Source organism: Aplysia californica, unplaced genomic scaffold (assembly GCF_000002075.1).
Source record: "Aplysia californica isolate F4 #8 unplaced genomic scaffold, AplCal3.0 scaffold00048, whole genome shotgun sequence".
NCBI lineage: Eukaryota > Metazoa > Mollusca > Gastropoda > Aplysiida > Aplysiidae > Aplysia > Aplysia californica.
In genome coordinates, this window is record NW_004797318.1 from 539,514 (window position 1) to 564,190 (window position 24,677).

At 39.4% G+C, this 24,677-nt stretch overlaps 2 protein-coding genes across 9 annotated transcripts in view; both read left to right on the forward strand.

The window, feature by feature from the left end:
* LOC101850939 (FK506-binding protein-like) overlaps positions 1-5,796 on the forward strand; it is a 10,238-nt gene extending 4,442 nt beyond the window's left edge. For all 3 annotated transcript variants that reach the window (XM_005092536.3, XM_035968258.1, XM_005092535.3), the window contains exons 2-3: positions 62-986; positions 5,511-5,796. In XM_005092536.3, the coding sequence (XP_005092593.1) occupies positions 199-986; positions 5,511-5,592 (870 nt within the window). In that variant the 5' untranslated portion in view covers positions 62-198 and the 3' untranslated portion in view covers positions 5,593-5,796. The remainder of the gene's footprint in view (positions 1-61; positions 987-5,510) is intronic.
* A 7,017-nt stretch (positions 5,797-12,813) lies between these two features.
* Positions 12,814-24,677, forward strand: part of LOC101851329 (ankyrin-3) — a 19,810-nt gene continuing 7,946 nt past the window's right edge. Inside the window, exons 1-7 of one of the 6 annotated variants that reach the window (XM_005092541.3) lie at positions 12,814-12,905; positions 14,080-14,199; positions 15,683-15,760; positions 19,684-19,770; positions 20,487-20,633; positions 22,282-22,482; positions 23,651-23,887. In XM_005092541.3, coding sequence (XP_005092598.1) covers positions 14,165-14,199; positions 15,683-15,760; positions 19,684-19,770; positions 20,487-20,633; positions 22,282-22,482; positions 23,651-23,887 — 785 coding nt within the window. In that variant the 5' untranslated portion in view covers positions 12,814-12,905; positions 14,080-14,164. Of the gene's footprint in view, positions 13,051-14,065; positions 14,200-15,682; positions 15,761-19,683; positions 19,771-20,486; positions 20,634-22,281; positions 22,483-23,650; positions 23,888-24,677 lie in introns of all 6 variants that reach the window. The other 5 variants (XM_005092540.3, XM_005092538.3, XM_005092537.3 and 2 more) reach the window with 5 other exon arrangements.

The following is a 24,677-nucleotide window of genomic DNA, read 5'->3' on the forward strand; positions in this document are numbered from 1 at the left end:
ATAGAGAGAGATTTTATATGTGTACATTTTATTTTGTTTCTTTGTTGTTATTCTTTTTCAGACACTTTGGTGACTTGATGTAAAGTCTAACACAACTCATTCAAATATGAATCATGACTGTGGGGAAACAAAGTTTGTGACAGACTTATCAGACAACACTTTTTGAATTTGTGTCAAGTCTTCAGCAGTGTAGCAGTGATGGCAGAGTGGCTTTGTGATGAGAAATCTAAGATGTGGCAGTCGGCCAGTGGAGATTTTCATAAATTGACCGTAAGAGAGGGTCGTGGATTTGATCGGCCACTTTTAGAATCTGTCTGTATTGTCAGCATTGCTGAAAACGACACCACTGGTGCCAGCGATTCTCTGGGTGATGGGAAGTTATCAAAACTTGGTTTTGTTATCGGTGATAACATTCAGGTGATTATTGGCTCCCCACAGACTGTTGTGATGGCTACTCTAGAAAAATGCTTAATGACTATGAGGGAAGATGAACAAAGTCTTTTTTTAATTAATCTTCCTTGCGGTTGTGGTGGGTCAGACGGAGAGGACAAAAATATCAACATAACAGTCAACATTAAGTTGACTCTCCATTCTTTGGCAGGTGTAAAACCGTCTTGGGATCTATCAGCATCTGAGAAATACGAACTTGCTCTATGCCATAAAGAACGAGGCCGGGAGATGTTTCAGGACAATACAGAACTGGCTTTCTATGAGTTTGGTGTGGCAGTCAAATATCTGATAACAATCCCAACATATTCTCCGCTGATATTTTCTCACTCTGGAATTTCTCAAGCAGAAAAAGAGGAGTATGACAAACTCAAATGTATTTGCTACCTGAATCTCGCTGCCTGCCAAGCCAAGTTTGAGAACCATCAGGGTGTGATCCAGAACTGCTGTCATGCTCTGACTTTAGACCCGTCAAACCTCAAAGGTTTGTACCGGCGAGGTAAAGCTTACCTAGCTTGTGGAAAACTAGAGGATGCTCAGTAAGTTTTTATTGTTTCTGTTGTGGGTTTAAGAAGCTACCGTCCTTTGTCCTTCTGTCAAGTGCCATACATATTACGTTATGCCTCCATTTTTTTGTTTTTCGACTCTTTGTTTTCCTTTGGTGAATCTAATGTTTCTAGCTAAATCTATTGGGAACATATTCTATTATAAATAGAGTTGAAAATATAAGCACTAATGAATAATTGTATCCAGTTTCTTTTTTGTGAATTTCCTTTGAAAAAGTTGAAATGAACACGTGAAAGGCTTAGTACATGTAGCAAAATGTTTAATCCTGAAATTGCAGTTAAAACGTTTTAAAGAGTTGATTTTTTTATTTTTCATATTTTTGCAGTGCTAAACAGCAGCAATACACAATGTTTGGTTAGTGAACAACATGTTGTGTGACAAAATGATTTAAGGCTTTAGTAAAAGCTCATCTGAAGGGAAAAAAATAAAAGGTCATTGATGCAACACATTGTGTAATAAAGTCAATATGCATTGATAGTGTGTAAAATCTGGGCTCCGAATCCATTTGAACTGGAAAATGCTTTTTTTTAAAAAGACAGAATGGATGAAGATTGAATGAATGACGCAAGAAGTAAATATATTTAGATTAACTGTCAAGGGACTTGCGTGATTAATTTTTGTAAGTCAAATTCCTTCTGAGACTTTGCATGCAAACGAGTTCTTTTCGCTATTAAAATTTTTCTGCGGCTGGAACATGGCCGATTTTCAGAGGAAGTGACAAGGATATAATATATAACTCCGTTTTTTCCTACTCTTTGTCTCTGTTAAAAGTTATCGGTAATAAAACGGCCTCATCGGAGCCCAATTGGTTACACTAAATAGCAGGGACAAAGGCTCGTTAACAGTGTGTAAAAAGTAAAAGTGTGTGTGTGTGAGAGAGAGAGAGAGAGAGAGAGAGAGAGAGAGAGAGAGAGAGAGAGAGAGAGAGAGAGAGATGGAGGGAGTGAGGGAGGGAGAGAGAGAGGGAGAGAGAGAGGGAGAGAGGAGGAGGAGAGAGAGACCCATGCAAGCCACGCCACTGCAAGCACACGCAGCGGGTGAAGCGAGAAAGGGCTGCCGTGTCCTGCAGACTTCGATCTAGCCCTAAGCCTAGCTTCATGCACGCTTAATGTGTCATGCGCAGGTAATGAGGAACTGCCCATGAATAAGTACAGCTGGATTAGTCCACAAATGCTTACTTCCCTTGCATTTCTGATTTAACAGGGATCTAATAAAACAGGACTTTTTCACTGGTCCCACCATCCCTGTCATATCAGGTTTCCACTGCAACTATTTTAAAGGTACGAATAAGCTCTATTGCCAGTGAGTTTATTCCATGAAAACAGTAAAACTTCAGGAAGGAAAACTTCAGAACCAGTCAGATTTTAAAAATATTGTTTTTGTTTAAGGTGCTGGATCTAGATCTTTTTTTTTTAATGTTCAAATGATAAATAGTCTTGACAGCCAGTAAAATACTCTTTACAAAGAAGTCAGTAGTATGAAACAACAAGTTGGAATGATCTAGGGTGGATTTTTTTTCAAATATCTTTTTAATTGACCACTTTGTATTGCGCTAGACCCTTGTGATACTCGTACATAACATTACCCTAGGAAAGTTTGTCAACAGGGGACGAGGGGTGGTTCCAAAAAAACAACTTTAAGAATGTGATGACAAATACAAAGGTACATAAACTTTTATTTTTAAATTGTATACACAGCTCTAAAAATATATAACTTGTTTGAAAATACTGTTGCTATCATGTCAGTTTGTATGACACTGTCAGCGTAGCAGTTTTCACGAAGCAGGAGTAAAAAACATTCTAAACTGAATTTCAGCTACAAAAGTAAACAATGAACTTTGTGGTTTTATCTTCGTTTACCATGTTAAACCTTTTTACAGGAGTTATTCAATAATCAAAACCATATTATTTTATTATATTTAAATAGATGCTGGCTTCGGTTGATGCTTTCTTTGCTCGTAATACATTATAATAATACATGTACTGGAATGACAAGCCAATGCTTCTACATGAAGGTATAAGTACATGTATAAGACTAAGAGTACCGTAGGCACGCCAATGATATGGCGCCTACGGTACTCTTGATATTGTGTACCGGTCACTCTTCTTATTGACACGAAAAAACTTGAGTTGGAGTGATTTAATGTGGATGGTTGGCGAGTGCTCTGGTGTGGTTCGCTCCTTCTTTCCTGCCAAGCATCTATCTTCCTGATCTCTACTCCTTCTTTTTTTGTGCTTGTTACTCTATAACACCTGTAATATTCGTCACTTTTGATTTTGTGTGTGTTGCAAATGCCGTAAAAGTCTTTCTAAAACTGAGGAGTGATATATATGAAGAAGAGTGCAGTGGAGTCCACGTAAACTGAACATTTTAAATCAAAACACGATTAATCCGGAAACAGCGGAAAACTGAAAAAGAAAAGAAAATCACCGATTTCTTAAACTCTGTAAGTTGAACAATTTTATTTTCCTAAACTTGATACCCCCGGTTAAACTGAAGAAAATCTGGCTGTCCCGCACATTTTGATTTAAGTTGACTCCTTTGTTCTCTCTCTCTCTCTCTCTCTCTCTCTCTCTCTCTCTCTCTCTCTCTCTCTTTCTCTCTCTCTCTTTCTCTCTCTCTCTTTCTCTCTCTCTCTCTTTCTCTCTCTCTCTCTCTCTCTCTCTCTGTCTCTCTCTTCACCTTTATAAACTCCCAGTGGAGCATATTAGGCCATCAACAACATTTCTCCGGCGAAACCTGTCTTGTGCATCCTTTTCTAGCTGTTTTCACGGTGTCCCCTCCTTTTCCATTTCCGCATGTACCGCTCGCCTTATGTCATCTTTGGTCTTCCTTTCTTACGTTTTCCTTGTGGATTCCACGCCAAAGCCTGTCTGATGATGCTTTCGGGGGTCTCCTCGGGGTTTGCCCTATCTATCCATTTTCATTTCTTCACCTGTATGTATTCCTTTACTGGCCTTTGGCTTGTTCTTTCCCACAGTTGAGCATTTGTGACTCGATCGTCGTAGGCCTACCACATGATCCCCACTATTCTTCTTAGGCATCCATTTATGAAGCTTTGCAGTTTCCTTTCTGCTTATGCTGTGAGTCTCCATGTCTCTGAACCATACACTAGAACAGTCTTCACGTTTGTTTTGGAGGTCCTTAGCTTGATGTTCAATCCCAGTTCCTTAAGCATCCGTATACCCACTCCGGAGGATGATTAATGCTGCTCTTGCCTTTTGGATTCTGACCTTGATTTCTTCATCTGCTCCCCCTGCCTTGTTGATGACACTTCCCAAGTAGGTGTAGGGTTCAACATCTGCCAGTGGTGTCCCTTGCAATGTGATAGGAACTTTGGATGCATTCATTCGAAGAACTTTCGTTTAATCCGTGTGAATATGGAGTCCAACACCACGGGAGAAGGTCCTGAGGCGATCTGTCTTCTGTTGCATATGGGCTCGACTGTGAGAAAGAAGTGCCAAGTCGTCGGCAAAGTCCAAGTCTTCCAACGACGGGAAAGGGTCCACCGAATGCCACTACGTTGTCCCGATGTTGTCTGTCTCATTATTCAATCCACTGCTAATAAAAAGAGATAAGGCGATAGCAGGCATCCCTGTCTCGCTTCTGTTTTCACCTCAAATGAGTCTGTCCGCTGTCCTCCAAGTAAAACTCTTTAGCTCATTCCCTCATACAGCTTCTTTATATATCAATCTCACGAACTTGTCAGATATTCCGTAGTGGCGCATGAGTCCTTATATATAGGCTGTCAAAAGCTTTCTCGTAGTCAACAAAGTTAACGTACAGGGAAGAGTTTCACTTTGTTGACTGCTCCACTACATGTATTATCCTCAAAGTTGCAACCTGATCTGTACATGATCTCTTTTTACGAAATCCTGCCTATTCCTCTCTTGTCTTAGTTTTACATCCACGGCTTCCTTCAGTCTTTCCAGTATGGTACGACTTAAAATCGTCCCCAGGAATGGACAGGAGCATGATTCCTCTGTAGTTTTTACACTCATGCAGGTCCCCTTTCTTAGCTAGTTTCACAAGCTATCCTTCTCTCCAATCCTGTGGAAATTCTTCACCGTCCCATATCTTGCCAATAATTCCATGAAGAATCCCTGCCGCAGTGTTGATTCGGCTTTGAGTACTTCTGGGGGAATTCCGCCTGGGCAGGCCGCCTTGCCTGCTTTTTCGCCTCCTTGATCTCCTCTAACTAAACTGGGATTTTCTTCGCTCACCTCCAAGTCAATCTCTGCTGGTGGAATGTCAAACTGTTTTTCTGGCCTTGGTCTGTTCATTAGTTCTTTGAAATGCTCCTTCCAGCGTTCTTTCTGTTCGTCTGGATTTGTGAGAAGCTTTCCCGCTCTGTCCTTAACTGGCACATCTGCTTTCTTGTACCTGCCTGCAAGTTTGTTTGGTGGTTTCATCTAGTCCTCTCATGTTTCCTGCCCCATTATCATGTACTGAAATACGCACTATTGAATGGCATGCTATGTTTGTTTTCTTTGCAGAAAAGACCTGCTCAAGATGTCCAAGCTGGCGCCCAATAATCGTGATGTGATTTCCCTTCTCAATCAGATGAAGAAAGAATGAGCGGACAACATTATTATAATCTTATGTATGTGTGCATTTTTGGTGTATGAGCTATCCATGTGTTTGAGATTTGAGTATTTCAGGGACTGCTTCCAGGGATATGGTGATTTTTGTTGTTGTTGTTGTTTGTTTTTTGTGTGTTTGTAATGCTTTATACAAGGACTTTTTTTGTTTAATGACAAAATAAAAATGATACATCATGTACATTCGCCTTTTCGTGTATTACTTTCTCTTTCTTTTGGGCTCTCTCTCCTTCCTTCCTCGCCCTCCCCCCTCTCTCTATCTCTCTCTCTCCCTGTCTCTCTCTCTGTATCTCTTTCTCTCTCTCCCTCTCTCTCCCCCTCTCTCTCTCTCTTTCTCTCTCTCTCTCTCTCTCTCTCTCTCTCTCTCTCTCTCTCTCTCTCTCTCCATTTGGCAGTGCTCATACTTTACTTGATCATTCTCGAAGCTGATATTTGTGTGTGTGTGTGTGTGTGTGTGTGTGTGTTTGTCTTTATTTTGCTTTGTTCTTTTGTTTGATGCTCCAATTATGTAGACATGTATGGTGCTGAGACCTGGACGGTGTACCAAAGCCATGCCAAGAAGCTTAATCATTCCATGAAATGCCTCAAAAGAATTCCTGGCATCAACCAATGGCTGGATAAAATACCAAATACCAAAGTTCTCGAAAGGGCAAATGCCGAGAGTCTGTTTTCTAAACTCCAAAGGACTCAATTTCGATTGGCCTGCCATGTCGTAACGATGCCTGATACAATGTATCAGAATCCCCAAGGCAGTATGTAGAATCTATTCTAATTTCTATTCTGAATTGGAAAGTGTCCTTAAAGAAGTGCTGCAAAGATACCCTGAAAATATCTCAATACATTGAGAATATAAATCCTTCGACATAGGAGAGTCTTGCTCCTGACAAACCGAGCTAGAGAGCAGCAGTCACAGTGGGCAGTCAGTCGTATGACTATGAGGTTTCACTTATAAGAAATGCTGAAACCAAGAGAGAGGCCCGCAGCTGCGCACCTCCACGATGGCATTATAGTTATAGCGCTTTTACTTTAAATGTTCAAATTGTGGCAAACTTTTCTCAACCAGAATTGATCTCATCGGCCACAACGGAAGCCACAAGTCATATATTTAACCTTTATTTAAATTCTTCAAACTCTTCTATCGTCACAGGAGAAGTATTAATTCTCCTGCGGATGTATTAGTCATCATTCAGACATTGAGGGGTGAGCTATTTATATATGTATTAGAGACCGCAGAGAAAATTTAGGGCTTGCCAGCTGTTTCTTGGTTTATACTGTAATACTGGAGAAAAATGAAACTAGAATTAATGAAAAGATGTAATTTTGTTCATTTTGTTTTTGTACACATTTTAATACACACACATTAGATAAAGTCAATTTGACGTGAAGCACTGTCTTGGCCGCGTTGAAGAAAAAGGTAAAAAAACAAAACAAAACAGGAAAAACTCCAACTCCACTACAAAATAAACGTCTCACACTCACATGTAAGATACAGTATAGAACCTACTAATAAACGTGTTGTCCGTTAGATTTAGAATAAATCGACTATGTGCTTTTCGTTAGCTCCAACAGAAAATATGATATTTAGCATCATGATCAACAACGCAGTAACAGCAATGCCAAACACACACCCTCACAAGGAAATTTTAATACCCAAGCGCACTCGCATGCAGCCTAAGTTATCCAGCATCTCTCTCTCTCTCTCTCTCTCTCTCTCTCTCTCTCTCTCTCTCTCTCTCTCTCTCTCTCTCTCTCTCCCTCCCTCTCTGTCTGTCTGTCTGTCTGTCTGTATCTCTGTGTCTCTCTCTCTTTGTTTTCTCTCTAAGCTCTCTCTCTCTCTCTCTCTCTCTCTCTCTCTCTCTCTCTCTCTCTCTCTTTCTCTCTCTTTGTCTCTCTCTCTCCCTCCCTCCCTCCCTCTCCCCCCTCTCTCTCTCTCTCTCTCTCTCTCTCTCTCTCTCTCTCTCTCTCTTTCTCTCTCTCTCTCTCTGTCTCTCTCTCATTCACTCACTCTTTCAGTAAATGGCTTGCAGTTAAAATAAATATATGACATACATCATACATGTATGTAATTAACCAGAGGTGTCGTCATGGGGTCTTGTTATGAAAAATACATCTTGCTGTTCGCTACCTCAGAATTACAAAGTTCTATCTGCTCGGCAAGCCTAGTCTATCTAGTTTTAAGAAATTTGAAGTAAAAGATTTTGAGTTTCGACATCATGTCAAGCTTTTTCGAATTCAGTTCTTTGAATAATATCTTGATAACGACTCCGAATATTCTTACGATTTTTAAAGAGCAGATAGAACACTTAATTTGGTTTCTGATCTCATGGTCTTAGAAACTCAAAACGGCCAAAAATGTCAGATAGAACTTTGTAATTCTGAGGTAACGTGCTGATAGCACTAAAATTGGCTTCCTGCATAACGCTCTCGACTTGATAGGGGTCGACCACCTCGCCTACACTCAGGAAATCTTCCTGCACTCGAACATAGTAGTACTAGTAGGCTACATGTAATGTTCTCGTGTGTCGTTGCACGCTTAGATTTAGAAGGAATTTAACTGTTGGTATGGTATAGATACTATCTAGTATGGTTTGGGTTTAATGGCCTCTTTGAACACTGTACTGTACTGTAAAGCTTTATATATATACATTGTAGGTCTAAATGACAGGGTCTCCAAATTCCAAGTTCACATGAGACAGGACCAGTCCAAGCAGGGACATCGAGGGGCCCTGAAAAATCACCTTGTATTCGTTAAAAAAATTTTTTTTTTATTGCAGTCAGTGATTCAGACCCTGGTCATCTCTACTCTAGCATTATATTTGAAAATTCTAAGCTAGCGAGGCCCAATATACACAGAATTATATAGACATCTAATTTTAAGGGACATGGCTCAACTGGGTGAATAATATAAGTAGTATCTGGAGGTCGTCGCTTCTACTAGTCCTTACAGTAGTACAGGTAAAAAAAAACAACCAAAACAAATCAGCCCGTGAGAGATGGAGAGAAAGCATAGAATTTAGCAATCATGACCCCCTTACAATCAACTTTGATTCCATCTGTTACAGGATTTTGTGTTAGGTAACAGAGATAATAATAAATAGCCGGCGCCCGAACGAACTTTGTAGCTTCCTAGTTTCTTATTTCTTGGATCCTTTCTTCAGATCGTTTGGTTCCATGTCCAACTTCTTCAATGTAACTGTGGCGACATAATTATTCTCTTCTCTTTCTAGGTTTCCATAGATCTCTGCAGAGGCATCAACACGAAAATTATAAAATATAGGCTCAATATCATCATAACATATCTTCGAAAATTTTACCGGCTGAAGATTAGACCCCAGCTTGTGATATGGGTAGTTGAGGCATTGCTGAAGAGGAAAGTTGAGGCTGGGAAACTGGACGACATCTGAGACCAGAAGCATCACACCGGGGTTGCCGCAGGGATCAACACTCTCACCAGTGTTATTCAGCATATTCACAGTTGGAAGCACTTCTGGACAACTGGAAGGCCCAGGGTGTGTGCTGAGCTTTGCGGATTATGTTCTTGTGTATACAGTACAGACAGGGTAAGGACCGGCAAGAAACAGCTAACGCGGAGCAACAGGAGCTGGATCGAATAGGGCAATGGTGTGTAGATCACAACAGCAAACTCCACACCGACAAGGCCTGTGTGCTGTGATACTCGCTGAATAATCACGCAGTGAAAGCAAAGATGCCCACAGTCACCATCTTCGACAGAGTCCTGAAGCGTGAGCACTCACTGGGGTATCTGGGTACCACCTTTGACAAATCACTCTAAGGTAAAGATCACATTAACCAGGATCGTCACAAGAGCCAGAAAAGGTCTGACGGCACTGAAAACAATGGCGTATAGCAGAATATCACAAATAATTTTAGCCATTCTCTCCAGACTCTTGTGCCGTCTGTGATAGACTATGGCCTCGATCTCCTCACCTTGTCAACGTCGCAGTTGAATGAAACGCATTGAAATAATTCAGAAGGAAGGTATGCGGACTGTTTTCTGGTGCACACGAGATACGCCCTGCGAGGCTGTGCACTATCTCCTGGACCTCCCAGCCATGGTAGAACGTCTCAAGACTTCTCAGATAAAAGCATACTTGAGAGTCAGCACCGATGATCAGCACCACCTGCTTGACAAATGTGGGAAGAACTGCACACGCACGTCTGATTAGAAGGACTAAATGGATGAATGAGGCAGCGACGACTTTGGCTAAATGTAGTTAAGTGCAAAACATCCGAAAGAGCAGTGCACGGGTCAGCGTCACAGACACACTTGGGCAGTATACTCGTTAACTCGAGTGATAGCAACCTGGGCAGAGAATGTTGTGAGTGGCCAGAGGGAGCAGCCAGTGCCGAGGTAGAGACGCTGTATAAGAGGAGAACTGTGAACAAGACGACGTAGTCATCTTCACAGATGGATCAGTTGTGCACAGAACCAATCTGGGTGGGCTTTCACTTTCAGCGCCCGTGTAAACGGGGTTATTATATACAGAGAGCGAGAGCTGCCAGGCGCCACTAGAAAACCTCGTCCAGCATGTACATGAAGATGAAAGCCATCACAGAAACCCTAAGACGACGGAGTATCAGTCTGCCATGTGTCACTGACTTGATCGATGGGTACCCTCGAAATAGTCAAGAAATACATGATGTATGCAGGCTAGCGAGAGGCAATACGGTACGAAGCAGCAGACTCACGAAGATTGTATGGATCTTTAGCCCTGGTCATGCAGGAGTTCAAGGCAATGAACGTGCTGATAAGCTAGCCGACCAGGCTGAGACTGAGATTGGCGGCACCATGGCAGTCTGATCCACCAACAGTCATGGCGCCATTGACAGCATGGTTCAATGACCACAGAGAAGATGAAGGCACCCCATCACTCACTAATGGAAAGACTGAGGGACGCTATCCACAGTGTCTCTAGAGGATCGGAGAGAGACAGCAAACTGTGCGGAAAGCCAGAAAAATACCCAACCAGCTGATAACTTGCACGAGAAGCAAGCATATGGCCCTTTCATGGATCCTGGAGAGGAGGGACGAGGAGCAGCTATGGCATTGTGCCGCCTGCAGGTGCGGTTCTTTCACTGGGCAATACCGGCGGCGCCGGTCAGTTTTTGTCGGCAGTACAGTGGACAAAAGAATGATTGCTTACGACAATTTTTATTTTGTTTCAAATAAATACACATTAATATCTAATCAACGGTAAAAAAGCACTCGGCTGATTTGAAGGCACTCTAAGAGACAATAGTGGTTCTTTAGTGTGTTGTCGCACTACAGAAACTCGTTCTGTCATCTTTGCTTTTCACGCCGGCTCGTATGTAAATCGCCCCTGTCACAATGTGAAATTTATCTGCACGGGGCGCGAGGCCGCGAGGCCTTTCCGAACAGCGCCAGCGCTGCAGTGACATCAGCCTCCGGGCGAATTCAGGTTTTGCCCAGAGAGCTAAACAGACGGCTTCTAATTGCCAATTGGCCTCTCTGTTACTTACAAAAGAAGAACACTTCTGCAGTACTAATACATATTATTTTACATAATTTCATCAGTTACATTCATCATTCAACCTGTCTCTTATTACTGCTTGTACTTATATTGTTAGCATAATTATTTCTATTGAGTTTTATAAGCCATCCATGGTTCTGTTTTGCGTTCTCTCCGTCACCTATTTCCCGGAGTTACCTTACTTGGCCAGGACCCTGGACCGGCGATCCCCCCGTTCCGCCCAGTAATGTTATAGAGGGAATTTTAACAGCTGTCAGGGTCTGGGCCTAAAACAATACACCCTCCTCCTCCTCCGCCCTTTTCCCCTTTCCCTCCTTTCCTCTCTTCCACCTTCACCCCAGCTAGACTAAAATTTCTATAATTAGCATTTGACACAGTTCTCTAAAAAGCAGTGTTCTGAGAGCAGAGAAGATCATAGAAGAGAACAACTTTTGAATCGGATCGGGAATGGTCGTGGGCTAAATTTGTTCAATGTGTATGTAGCTGTGTGTTTAATAGACTAAATGGTGCAGTGTCTGGTTCTAGACTTCATCTAGATCTACATGCGACCGCGTCATTAGTAAGGTACAGTATCAAGTTACAGCACACGTTTCCTATTTTTACACAGCGAGTGCACGTCGTGACTTTACGTGCGTGTGTCTGCAAAGTAGTTCTTTGGGTGATGTACAGGGGCAGGGCTAAGAGGTAGTAGTTTCTCACTTTCAGTTTGTTTTCAAGTATACCGTAAAAGAGGTATCGATGGGAATTACAGCCGGTCAGTTCTACAAACCACCAGCCGCCCCTGGCCGCCTGTATGCCTATTCTCCAACCAAGTGGAATTATCTTCGAAAATTGATAAAATAGCTTAACATTTAACAATTAATTATGAACATTATTATTTGTTAAACCTTTTTATTCTAAACTCTCCAGCAACGTCTGGCCCTCTCAATTTTAGTTGAATCAACACGCTTTAGGTGAATGTTTTTGACTTGATTTTATAATTAGTAATTTGGTTACTTTTCGGAATTCTAATGTAAAAAATAGTCTGGATTCTATTTGATTTTTGAGGGATCGCATTTAGTGAACACAAAGAAATTAAGTTTGTGGATACCATGGAAACAATATTGCACCTACAAAAGCTACTTTATCAACAATCATTGTTCATCACTAAAATTTTGTTATTTTTTAAATTTATGCTTCCAACTCTTTAACTTCTTAATTCTTCCTTATTTTTGTTTTGCTTGCTTATTTAGTTTTTTTCCTTATTTGCTATGATAATCGACAGACAATAATATCGGTGCACAAAATCTTGATGACCTGTTGTTAACTGTTGCTGTTGGTCTCAAAATCTCAAAAGCTTCAACAAAAAAAACAACCCCAACCCAACAGCGAGTGGTAAACAGAAAACGAAACTAGAAAACGGGAAAACAGAATTTGTGTTGTTCATTGATGCTCGAAATTATGCCGGTAAAGCCGACTTCATTTCCCACCTAAACAAGAAGTGAGAGGGGAGTTACAGTTCAGGACGAACTAACTGTGAAGGAGAATTAGGACAATTTTGCTATTTGAAGAATTTTAGGTGGTGTAATTATTGCAATGTGGAAGTTGTGACAGTACATTTTGGAGTATTTATGTGCACATGAGCGACTCGACTTGGTTTATCAATATTAAAATCTACTGCTCTACTAGCACTAGCCTATCTGACCAACATTTACCTGGCCGTACAATCTCTTTCTCGCTGGGCTAACCCTACACACCACACACATCAACAACAAGGGCCAGGAACTGTGCACAAAATGTAATTTTATTGTCTACAGACAGTGAAATCGAAGACTTTTCGATGGAAAAGCTTGTTTAATGGTTTATGTTGAAACTAGACTCTAGATCTAGTGCTCCAGGAGAATTTTCAAACGGTCGGGTCTGTTTAGTGTGATTGAGTAAGTGTAAGTGAACTCTATTCTATAGAGCAGGCTCACAATACGAATAAATTAACAGAGGTTAGGTTAGGTTAGGAGAAGTTCTAGATTCTAGATCTAGATCTAGATTTAGATCTAGATCTAGTTCTATTGTAAGGCTAAGTTAAGTTAGATTCTAGATTCTAGATCTAGTTCTCTTAGATCGTTGGGACACAGTGTTGCGGTTCGTAAAACTAAGTAAGAATTATGTCACTTTCACGCATGTTTAAATACACCATTTTAGCCATTTAATTTAGACTAGACTCATCCGTTCCTCATTTTGACAAGTTGTAGCGAGTGGGCGCCGGTCAGTATACAGGGTGCCCACTACGGCTGGGATTGGTCGCCCGATCCTGCTGTAGTGGGCAACCCGTAGTAGATTGATGGCTATTCTCTGGTGTCACGTATAGTTGCACTTATTATTTATTTGTCACTTCTCCTCAACTTTCCATCTCCCCTGTCGGCACGTTATGGCCTTAACACTCATTAAGGTCGACATTTCTTCAGAATGCGATTCTCCATAGGGTGGACACACAGCCGCTACTCAATGAAAGCTCCAGTGACGGAAGAAAGAGGAATTTCTGTGTCAGAGGTGACCGCTCCAGAAGGGCCAACAACCCTCAGTCACAACCAGAAACACAGGAAGGCGCATCTGTCACTGAATTCAGTTGCAACAATAATGGCCGTAACGTGCTGACAGGGGAGATGGGAAGCTGTGGAGAAGCGACATCATGTGCATCTCTATACATGATGCCGGAGAATAGCGTTCGATCTGTTGACCGGTGCGACGCCGGAGAATAGCCACTTGCTTTTGACAATCTTGTGACATGAGAGTGAACTATAATGTGGACAGTCAGTGACAGGACAGTGGGATCTTGGTCCTTATTAATTTCACCTCTTATTTCTGGTCACTGTTTTTGAAATAATGATGTTCCTTCTGTCTCTTATTCTCTTATTATTCGTTTTGCCAAAAAATAAATAATAATTTGATACATTTTGTCAGTTTTATTTTCTAAGGTGCAGGACAAGGACTAAAATTGGACATCCTGAGAATTGATGAATAGAGCTCTTTAGATGATTCACATTGGAAGAATCAGGCAGTATGATGCCTGGCTTTGAGCATGTTAAGCATGTCAGGTGAGGATAATATTTGAAGTTTTCGCAGCATTATTGTCAGGCACGCAACGTAGCAAACATACACTGTACACATACAGTAAAACATTATTTTATAGGCCTAGTGACTAGATTTTGCAACAGGTCGGGAATTTTTTAGTTTTGCAGGTATAGTCGAACCTGTAAAATTGCCACCCAGCTTCCTTCACCAGCAGTTGAAAACTTATTGTTACCTTTTAGTCAACTTGGGTAAACATTCATTGGAGGGACTTAATACTAGCAATAATGATTATAGATGAATGGATTATGACGGCCCGTCCACAGCGTCAAGATCCGATTAAAAATTTACGGTAAACCGTTGGGGGATGAGAGACCACACCTCACCATCTCAAGCAGGTAAATTTGGCTGTGAGTTGATAAAATAAAGTAGCTACGACCATGTTGGATGCGTTACCGTTTTACACTGTTAAATTATATAGAAAAAAATGCAAAGGGGGAAATGGAAAGTGGCTATTTGTACAGGTGGCAGGTTCGACTGTTTGTAATTTAAATATTGTAGATATATAGCAAACTGTATTCATATGATGAAAAGATTTCCACATCTTGTCCATTTTGCTTTATGCATGCAAGACTGCATTTCATTTAGTCCTCTGATCCTGGCGCTGAACAAACTCATTAAGTTAAGCAAAATACTTTCATCATGTCAACTTCCTTCATAGGTACAGGATGCAGTGGTCTAATTTTTCTGGTGGAGTATGATATCTTAAATGAAACAAAGCAGCATTCCTCTCTGTTTTTGCCTTTTTGATGGCGGTGACTTTCATAAAATATTTACTGTACGGTTTTCTTTAAATGATAGTTTGTATTAATTAGTCTGTATTGTATGACGACATTGTGGGAAATTTTCTTTGTGTCTCTTGAATTTGATTAAATTTACAATTGTTTCCTAATATCAATAAGTCGTTAATTATTATTATAATATAATATATTATTATGTGTGTTATGATGCAGAATCAAGCACTTGTTAATTGTGTAGCATATATATATATATATATATATATATATATGGAGTTATTGCTTGGTATCATCTTAAAGCTTGCTCATTTTTCAACATTTTGATGAAAGAACACACACATCTATCTTGAACAGAAGTGGAGATACTTGCGATTGAAGAGATGGGAGTCACTTGGTTTGAGCTATAAAATTACCAAGAAAATGCCCGCCAAAGTTGGTGATTTCTATAGCTTGAGAGTCAACGTGAACTTAAAATTTACATTTTTTGTTCTTTATGCAACGTTTTTCAGAAAATCCACACTGAAATGTGTTTTATTTAGTTTTTAAATAGACATAAAAAAAGCTGTTACGCGAAAAAGAAGAATAAAAAAAAAAATAACCTAACGCCCTGAAAAATTCTGTATTTCTTTGATTTCATTATTTTGACAAGCGCCTGATTTCATCATGATGCCTCACATATATATAGCTGTTTCTTAACTTTTATTACCTTCAGGGCTAGACGCCTCAGGAACAGGTCGTCGTCACCTGGAATTAAGGGCAAGAGACACCTGTGCATCGGAAATGCTGGACGGTATACATATACTGATCTTTGTATTGTTTTTTAAATAATTTCTCCTCTGTCCCTTAGCTTTCCCTATGTGTGTGGCTTTGAGAAAACCTGCCAGGTGGTGAAAATGTTCAAAATTGACTTTTTTGGGGCAGATTTTGAAAGACAAATTTCTCGCAAACATTCTGCACTTTATGTGGGTGTAATTGTCAGAGCATTTCTGTGAAAAGTTATGGCATTTTCAAATAACCAGGGATCCTAACAACAAGTTCTGAGAATCCAGCTTTTAACATTTAAGCTGCCATGGATGACCTGAATCATCCTGGAAACTTCTCCTTAACCTGCTACGGCTTCCCTGAGTCATTTGCATAGGGCTATTATTTCATAGTCCTTTGTCGGTGTCATAATAAGTTAAGTAGAGTAAAAGAGGGTGTGTCCGTACCAATAGGTGTGCTAGTGCAACACTTGATAGGCAGTGGGGCTGGAATGTTTTAGAACTTGCTCAAGATATAGGCAGTTCAGTGTGAATGTGCATGTTACATAAAATAGGCTATAAAAAAAGACAAACTCTTTGTAGGTATTTTATAGTGTTTTATTGTTGTCATTTGCATTTTAAGAATCCACATGTGAATATCTGATAATATTTACAGGAAGCAAAGGCACAATACTTACACTGGCATTATGTCATCTTACATATAACGCATAATTGTCTATCCCACAGTCATTTTTAGTCCCCCTAAAAGATTGTTTTGATTAGGTACAACTTTTTTCCTCAAGAAAGGGTCAAAGCCAAGATGGCGGCGAAGATGAGGTGATTCAAGGCCAATTAAAAGGTCAAAATTCAAAGTCCATTTAGTGTCCAACAATATCCTAAAGTTTCCGAGTCCTATCTTGAATTAAAAAAATTTTGTTTTTTGTTTTTCAACATTTATCCCCAAAGTTCACACGATGCTCATAACTTCTTGGCAGTGGGAAAGACAAGCCTCAAAATAGGCTGGCAGTGTAAGTGTTAAAGCTTTGTTTACTTTGGGAACAAATTTTCAAAGATGACAATGCATAGATGCAAGTAATGCAGATACCACAGCATAGAGGTGCCATTTTTGGACTGTTTGCTTCTTATTTTAGGTAAATACCTCTCATTTTAGTAAAGTTGTGATGTATTTATGTTATCATGGTAGATTGTTGAATTAAGTAAAGATGCATCAAATTTTAAACTTTACGTAACTATATGAATATATAAAACAGAACAAGCAAGTGAAACTGCAGTGATTAAAAGAATATAGCCCACATCATTTAGTTCTATCTGTGGTCCACAATATTTTTCCAACAGAAATTTGTTGATATTTTTCCAAATATACATGTAGGAAAAGATATTGCATAAAAACCCAACATGGGATGCCATTCATAAAAAAACAAATAAATATTATGAAGCATGCAGAGACCAAAAGGTCTAGACATTTCTTTTTAACCATTTACTAGACACTGATAGTATTCATTTGTTTTATAAGAATTGTGCTGAATGGAACTACCTATGAACCATGCATGAGTGGGGAGATTGCTATGGTCTTCATCGTTTTCTGTTGTACATAATTCTTTTCCTCCCATGCAATGTATTCTGAATCTGTATCTCTTGTATCAAAATATTGAACAATCTGTTCATTTAATTCATTTTCATCTGTGGTTCCTCTTATTCCGATCCGATGGAACTTGGCAATGGTGAAATACGCACCCCAGCTGATCCATTTGCTTTTTTGCATTTATTAGAAACCAGTAAATAATACAGCTCTATCACTTGTTTCCAGAAAACGTGTTTATAGAATGGCTGTAAACTCAGACAAATTACTGAGAAGAACTGAAGGAATATTTCAGTTTCAATAAGGAGTAGTTCAGTTTTAGTTTGGTCCACTGGAAATGGAATAGGAGAAGGCGAAACAGAACTCATGAAATACACTATTTCAAAGTGAAACGAAACGATGCGCCATTTTTCTTACTTTTGGTGGTGTTCAAATATTCGTATACACTGGATTTTCCCGAAATGGCAATAAAATTCTCTTTCATTGGATAATTATTATTAATATGTGGGGGCTTCCATGAAAAGAAGTGTTTATCAGATTGAATAAAGGTTTCTCTTGCTTGTTTAAGAATTCCTTGTAATTCAGCAACGATATATGTATGTCCTCAAAACATTTTCCTGAAAATATTAAGAATAATGTTTTTTAGCAGAATCCTTGAAAAATACAATGTAAAAGTGATCTCATTTCTGATAAAAATGAAGGTCAGGCCTATTTTAGGCGATATCTCAAAATAAGTCTCTGTGCCCTCCCACAGGTTTTCTCAGAGCCACACATTATATATACCGGATGCAATGTGGTGGAAATAAGCGTTTGCCAATTTTAGGGCAGGTGGAGTTATTGGTAACATCTTAAAGCTTTTTAATTTGTATTGCATTTGGTTAAAAACATACCCATCTAACTTGATTAGAAGTTGAGATAATTGCACTTGAATGAGGTGGGGTCGCCTAGTTTCAGGGGTAAAATTAACGAGAAAATGGCCACCAAAGTTTGGTCACTCCCATATCTTGAGAGTCCTTGGAAACTAAAAATTTACATGTTTTGGACCTTTACTCAACATGTTTGGACCCTTAATCAACATTTTCAGTGACTTCCACACCGAAAAATCTTTTTAAATGGACATAGATAAAGGTGTTGAGCCCAAAAACAAAAATTCGATAAAAACTGCTGAACAAGAGGAAAAGTGACAGTTTCTTCGATTTCATTATTTTGACGAGCGCCTCATTTCACCATGATGCCTCACATAATAGTGTTACTCCAAATACTACTGTACCATACCTTTACTTACCATAAGATTCAGTACAACTCAATATCGAATGGATTCATAGCATACCATGTCTTAAAGAACATTGCCATGCCGTATGATACAATATTACTCTCTACCACGTCATACTATATTTTACACTTCAGTTGAGCATAAATGTTTTGAACAGGTTGGGGGTGGACAATTGTGTTCAACACATTCATACTTTGAGTGAATCGTGATAATGAAAAATAAGAGAGATATTTAGGAAAATCAAGAGAACTAATTGCGATTTCTTTGCCTGCCGTCATGAGAAGTATCTGGTATAATAATAATAGACAGCATTTGCAAATCGCAAATTCCCGCTCAACAGCAAGCTCTATGTGCTTTACAATCTGTTAAAAGGGAAAGAGGGATGGACAGTGCACGTCCCATGATCGGTGTCGAAGACAGGGAAGGAAAGAAAGTGATGCTGATGAGCCTTAAAAAACTGCTCATAATGATGTAACCAACACTGCTTTGATCAGAGCATTCCACCCACCCCTCCAGTTTAATGACTTCCCGATTCATATCTTCACATTCAATCTTACACGCACATTGACATGCATGCACACAAACACAAACATAATTTAGTACACCATATGGCCCAATGTAACGCCACATTGTTCGTCTTTGATCAAACTCCACCACCTAGCACACAGACCATTATTATTTAATTTTATTCAATCACGCTGTGCAGGGGTGAACCTAATGGGCTCATTTAATGTGATACTCTTGAAGACTATGTATGTGTTTTAAAGTTCATTTTCCATCGTGGGCATAGGGCTATTTGAATTTGAGACAGATGTGAGAAAAACTTTGATGCTGCTTTTCCAGATGAGCCGTTTGACACATCCAAGTTGGAAAAGCATGCTGCCAGTACAAAGAAAATACAGTGGTTTTATCGGGGAATGGCATATTATTGTTCAAGCTATTGGTGAATTTGAGTTTTGAGTGTTCAAGATATTTAGGCTCGATTTTATTTCATACAAAACCGTATCGTACCAATCGTACCAAACAGAATTGTACCCTGCCAGTCCCACTGTACAAGAGTGTTTCATGACATGCAGGCTTTCTGCCTCTTTTTACCTCAGGTCTGAAGATGAGAAGTCCAGCAATATGGGGGAATCCCCAGCGGTATTGGCGAGCAGCGGTGTGATTACACGGTCTGGTAGTTCCAGGTGGGCATTCTGTCCTTTCTTGTCTTTTATGGGTTTCTGTATTTAATGTACAAATTTTTATTTGCATTTAATTGAAATATTTGCGTGCCTTATGTGAAGTGATGTGAAAGTACACATTATTATTTGCATGTTTGTTGCACATGATTGTTTGTGATGGTCGGTTTGTTATATAATTTTAATCAGTCTCCAGGGGTTTTGGATCCAAAACTGAAATTTGGGTTTGAAAAATTCTAACAATATAAAATGTGTAGATGATTTTAGATATTCCTATTTTGTCACTGGCCCCTGTTGTTTTTTTTTTTTACAGTGTCTTGCTTTTCTCATTTTTATATCATACTGGTATCATAAAGATGTGCTTCTCTTTAAGTAAATGTGAAACAAACCTTACTATAATTTTTATTTTTGTTCTTGTTGAAATGTAGCAGATATTGGGCTGACTTGTGGGTGGTTGGTATCTATCATCCTTATTTTTCCTCCTTTCTCTGTATTATATTCACTAGTATTAATACCTCTAATCTTCAGCATCAATATGACCTATTTGTGTTGCAAGTGCTGTACAACTTTTGCAAAAACTAAAATAGAACTGAAAGGGCTGACTCATTTTTGTGTAATACAGCTTTTCACTTTTCCTCTTTTTTTCATGCTCCTTCTTTTCCTCCTCTCTTGTTTGTAATCCCCAATTAAGGAAATGATTCAGGTTGCTTTTTTTCTCACAGGTCTGGTTGCAAGGCTGACATTGCCAGAGAGGCTACTTTGGCTCCTGGTGACACTAATCCCTCAAAGGTGATGAAACGCAAGTCGGTCCGCTCATCTGGAACTTCGGCCGTCAAAAAGACGAGAGTTTCTACAAAGACAGTGGACAGGTATGTGCTGTTATTGTAGATGTGATGTACACCCCTATTGACACAGTCTAGATTATTTAAATTCTGGGATGGTTTAATGGAAATTAGTGCTTTAGTATCTTTCTTGAGTTGGAATGGAGTTCATGTCTTTTATGTGCCAGGTGCAGAGCCTGATATTTACCCCACTTATGCCTGTGAGGAAGTGTTGAGGGCGGCTGACTCTCTGTTGTTGCTATGTGTCTGAATACTGAAAATATACAAGTTTTAAGGTGTCTGTTTGAACAGGCAAAAAGAAGGTTTTTGTTTTTTTGTTGAAATTTTGCAAGGATTGTCAGTATTTGAGACACATTCTTTTAATATATTTTAAAACCTTGACTTACACCTGCTGTGATAAAGATTAATTGTAAAGACTTCTCCCCATCAGTGATCAGTTGAAGGGCTCAGTCACAAAGGTTCCTCTGTCTGTAACATCACCAGTGATTATGTTTTGTACCCGAGATTGATGATGTAGATTGTTCTGCACTCTCTAAACTGCGTCTGGGATGCTCAAAATGTTGATATTCTAGATTACCACCACCCAAAAGTGTTTTTGGTCTATTGGACTTGTTGTCTATAAAGCTAAATTTTCCTATAATTAAACCTTGCTTCTGAAAACAAAGATTATTCAAATAGCATGTATAAGTTTTAAAGTCGCCTTTCTATTGAACATCTCTCAAACATTCTCCCGAAAAGAAGCCCAAACAAGCACAATTCTCTAGCAGTGTTGTATAGTACAAAATTTGCATCTTCTATGGGTTGCAATTCTCTATTCATTTCTATTTCCTTTTTGTTAATTAATGGTTCCTACAAGAGCCGAATCAGGCTTCATCTCTCTTCAAATGCTCAAAATTTTGAATAGATGGGATATTGTTTTCTGTGGCAAAGTGACATATATATCTTTGGGTCAAACTTCATGACCCTCAAAAAGTTTATTTTGAGGTGCAGCATGTCTGTGCATCTGTTTCCAGGCCCTGTAGGGATTATATTCTCTTTGGTTGTCTGTTGTCTTCTTGTCAAGCCTGTGATTTTTGTTAACCTTATTATATCACTGTCATTATTTTTACTGTCAGTGTATTTCTTTCTTTATTTCATAGGTGGTTGAAGAGCAACAATAAAAGCTGTGTGTTCTTTTGTCGTAAATAATTGCTAGTGTCAATATGTGCTTTCCGTAATACTAAGCTTGAAAATCGTTATTTCAAATCTCAAATGACTTTGCAGTGTTGAAACTGACCTGAAATTAGAATATGGAAACTTAAGGTGGGTGGTTGGCGGGTGCTCTGGTGTGGTTTGCACCTTCTTTTCTATCAAATATCTATTGCCCGTATCTCTCCTTTTTTAATGTTTGTTACTCTTCTGTAACACCTTTAATCTCTGGCAGTGTTGAAACTGACCTGAAAGTAAAATACGGAAACTAAAGGTAGGTAGTTGGCGGGTGCTCTGGTGTGGTTTGCACCTTCTTTCCTATCAAATATCTATTGTCCGTATCTCTCCCTCTTTTTTAATGATTGTTTTTCTTCTGTAACACCTTTAGTGTTTGGCCCTTATATGACTTAATGTGTTTCAAGTTCTGTAAACCACTCACTAAAACTAAAAGAAAACTTAAGTGTACTACCATATCTATCTGCAACAGTGACCCATCAGATTCCCTGTCGTCTCCCGGCACTAGTGGGCTGAGAGACCAGAGACAGAATATCCCCGTCAGTGGGCCAAGTACCTCTGGGCAGACCCCCGGCACCTCTGCTTCCAGCATATCTCTAGAACCTGAGTCTGTGACCATGTCGAAGAACTCGGCAGATAGAACTGCAGCGCCTAGTTTCTCCTCTGAAGCCTGGTAAGATTTCTGTGCACTGTTGTTACATTGTACATATATGAAAATCAAATTTCCATAATGAAAAGCAAAAGTACAATGTAACAACAGTGCACTTTTGCTTTTCATTATGGAAATTTGATTTTCATTCATGTTTTTGTAAGTTTAATGTGTGCAATGGCACAATGCAAAATGCCCTTTTATCAGCTGAAATACATGAACAGAACTCCTTGTTACCCCTCTATAGTGTTATATATATGAAAAAGAACAGTTTAGTCTTTAACAAAATGAAGTTAAACATGGCTTTTGGCTACAGAATATTTGAATGCCAACAGATGTGCTGCAACAATATGTGTCACAATTTGGTGAAATCATGCACTCATCAATTTTTGGGCAAATGAAGTGAATGGTTTTATCTTAAAGTTTATTCATTCGTCTTGTTTTTGATGAAAAAAGTACCCATCTATCTTGATTAGAATTTGAAATATTTTCAATTGAAAGAGGTGGGATTGTGTGGTTTAACTCATTCAATGCTGAGCGCTCCAACAGTGAACTCCTCTCATATACTGGGCAGTTTTGTTATATGACAACATGAAATTAGGTCCACCCAGGAAAAGCAATCAAAACTAGTGGGCTCAATGGCTGTTGAGTAGAAAAAAATGTCTCCTTGCCCTATCCCATAATGCGTCATGATTAGTTCAAATAACTTGGTATGGATTAGATAGAGTAATTCTTTCTCTAAAGATAACGGGGCAGAATGGGAGAATATATACTTGTTGCTAGAATGTGGGCGGGGCCCGGGTTTTGAGAGTTTTCTGGTCTGTAGCACTAAATGAGTTAAGAGGGAAAATTAGTGAGAAAGAGGCCTCCAAAGTTTGGTGACTTCCAAAGCTGAGTCCTTGGAAACAACAAATGTTCATTTTTAGTGCCTTAAAGCAAGTTTTTTTTAGTAAAATACACACAGAAATGTGATTTTGAATGGACACATGGTGTTACCCCTAAAATTGAAAAATTAATAAAAACTTCCAAATGAGCAGAAAAAGGCTGGTTTCTTTGGTTGCATTATTTGATGAACGCCTCATGTCACCACGATACCTCACATCATATGCCACATAGTTTAATGTGTTCCTGTACTTAACTGCTTGTATGCTTCTTAATTGATGTTTGTGTTCATTATATGCATGTTCCACAGTCGAAAGTCGGGTCGTGGGAGGAAGAAAAAGCGGCAGCCACCCATTGAAGACGTTGTGCCGATAAGGAAGAAGCGGGCGCTGAAAAAGAAAGGTTCACTGTCGACCTTTTCAAGGAAAGAGGGCTTGGCATCTACCTGTGGGGACATACCCGTTGACCAGTCCGTAATGGTGGATACCCCTGCTGTGTCAGCAGTTGATGATTTTGCTGCAGGACCCAGTTCTTCCTCTGATGACACGTAATGACTAACTTAAACATGTATATATTAACAGACCTGCCAAATGCTCTGATAAAATCAGAGGTCTCTGGTTTTCTTTTTGCGTTGGTCGAAAAACCCTGATCTGTTTTTACTCGAATCTGTTTCCATCGGAAAACATGCAACTTATTATCGTAAATAACATGAAAATACAAATTTTTATTTAAATGTAAATGCAGTATTTGTGTGACTTATTTGAAGTGACATAAAAATACACTTCTTTAATCATGTGTATTTGCTGCACATATCTATTTGCCACTGTCCGTTTGTAACAACACATAAACTTTATCTACTGGGGTTTACTGGGGTTCTGGAGATTTTGATTCCCCACCTCCCCCGGGAGGATTCCTATTAAAACTTCTGTTTTTTGGTTTTGGAGTCGTTGGCAGGTCTGCATCGATGGTTCTTTTAAAAGAAACTGGCAGAGTGGTTTCTCCAGCTTCTTTCATTCATGTGAATAATTTTGGTCTTAACTCCTTATCTTCGTCAAGCTGCTCCCAGCGGCTCGCAGTTGGAACTGATGAGCTACTGGTAGTCGTCGGGCACATTCCTTTACGACGACTTTGTTGTCAAATTACTTTTCGGCAATTGCTGAAAACAAGTCTCTATTACCAGGAGTTCATTCATTAGATGAAGAACTATCGAATAGGTTCACCTGTTTTGATTTAATGGCCTATTTAGTGATGTATATGAGCAATTGCCAAAACGTGAGACTCTCTTGAGACTCAGTGGTGCAAAAAAATATTTTCTTACCAATTTGACTCCCTTTTCT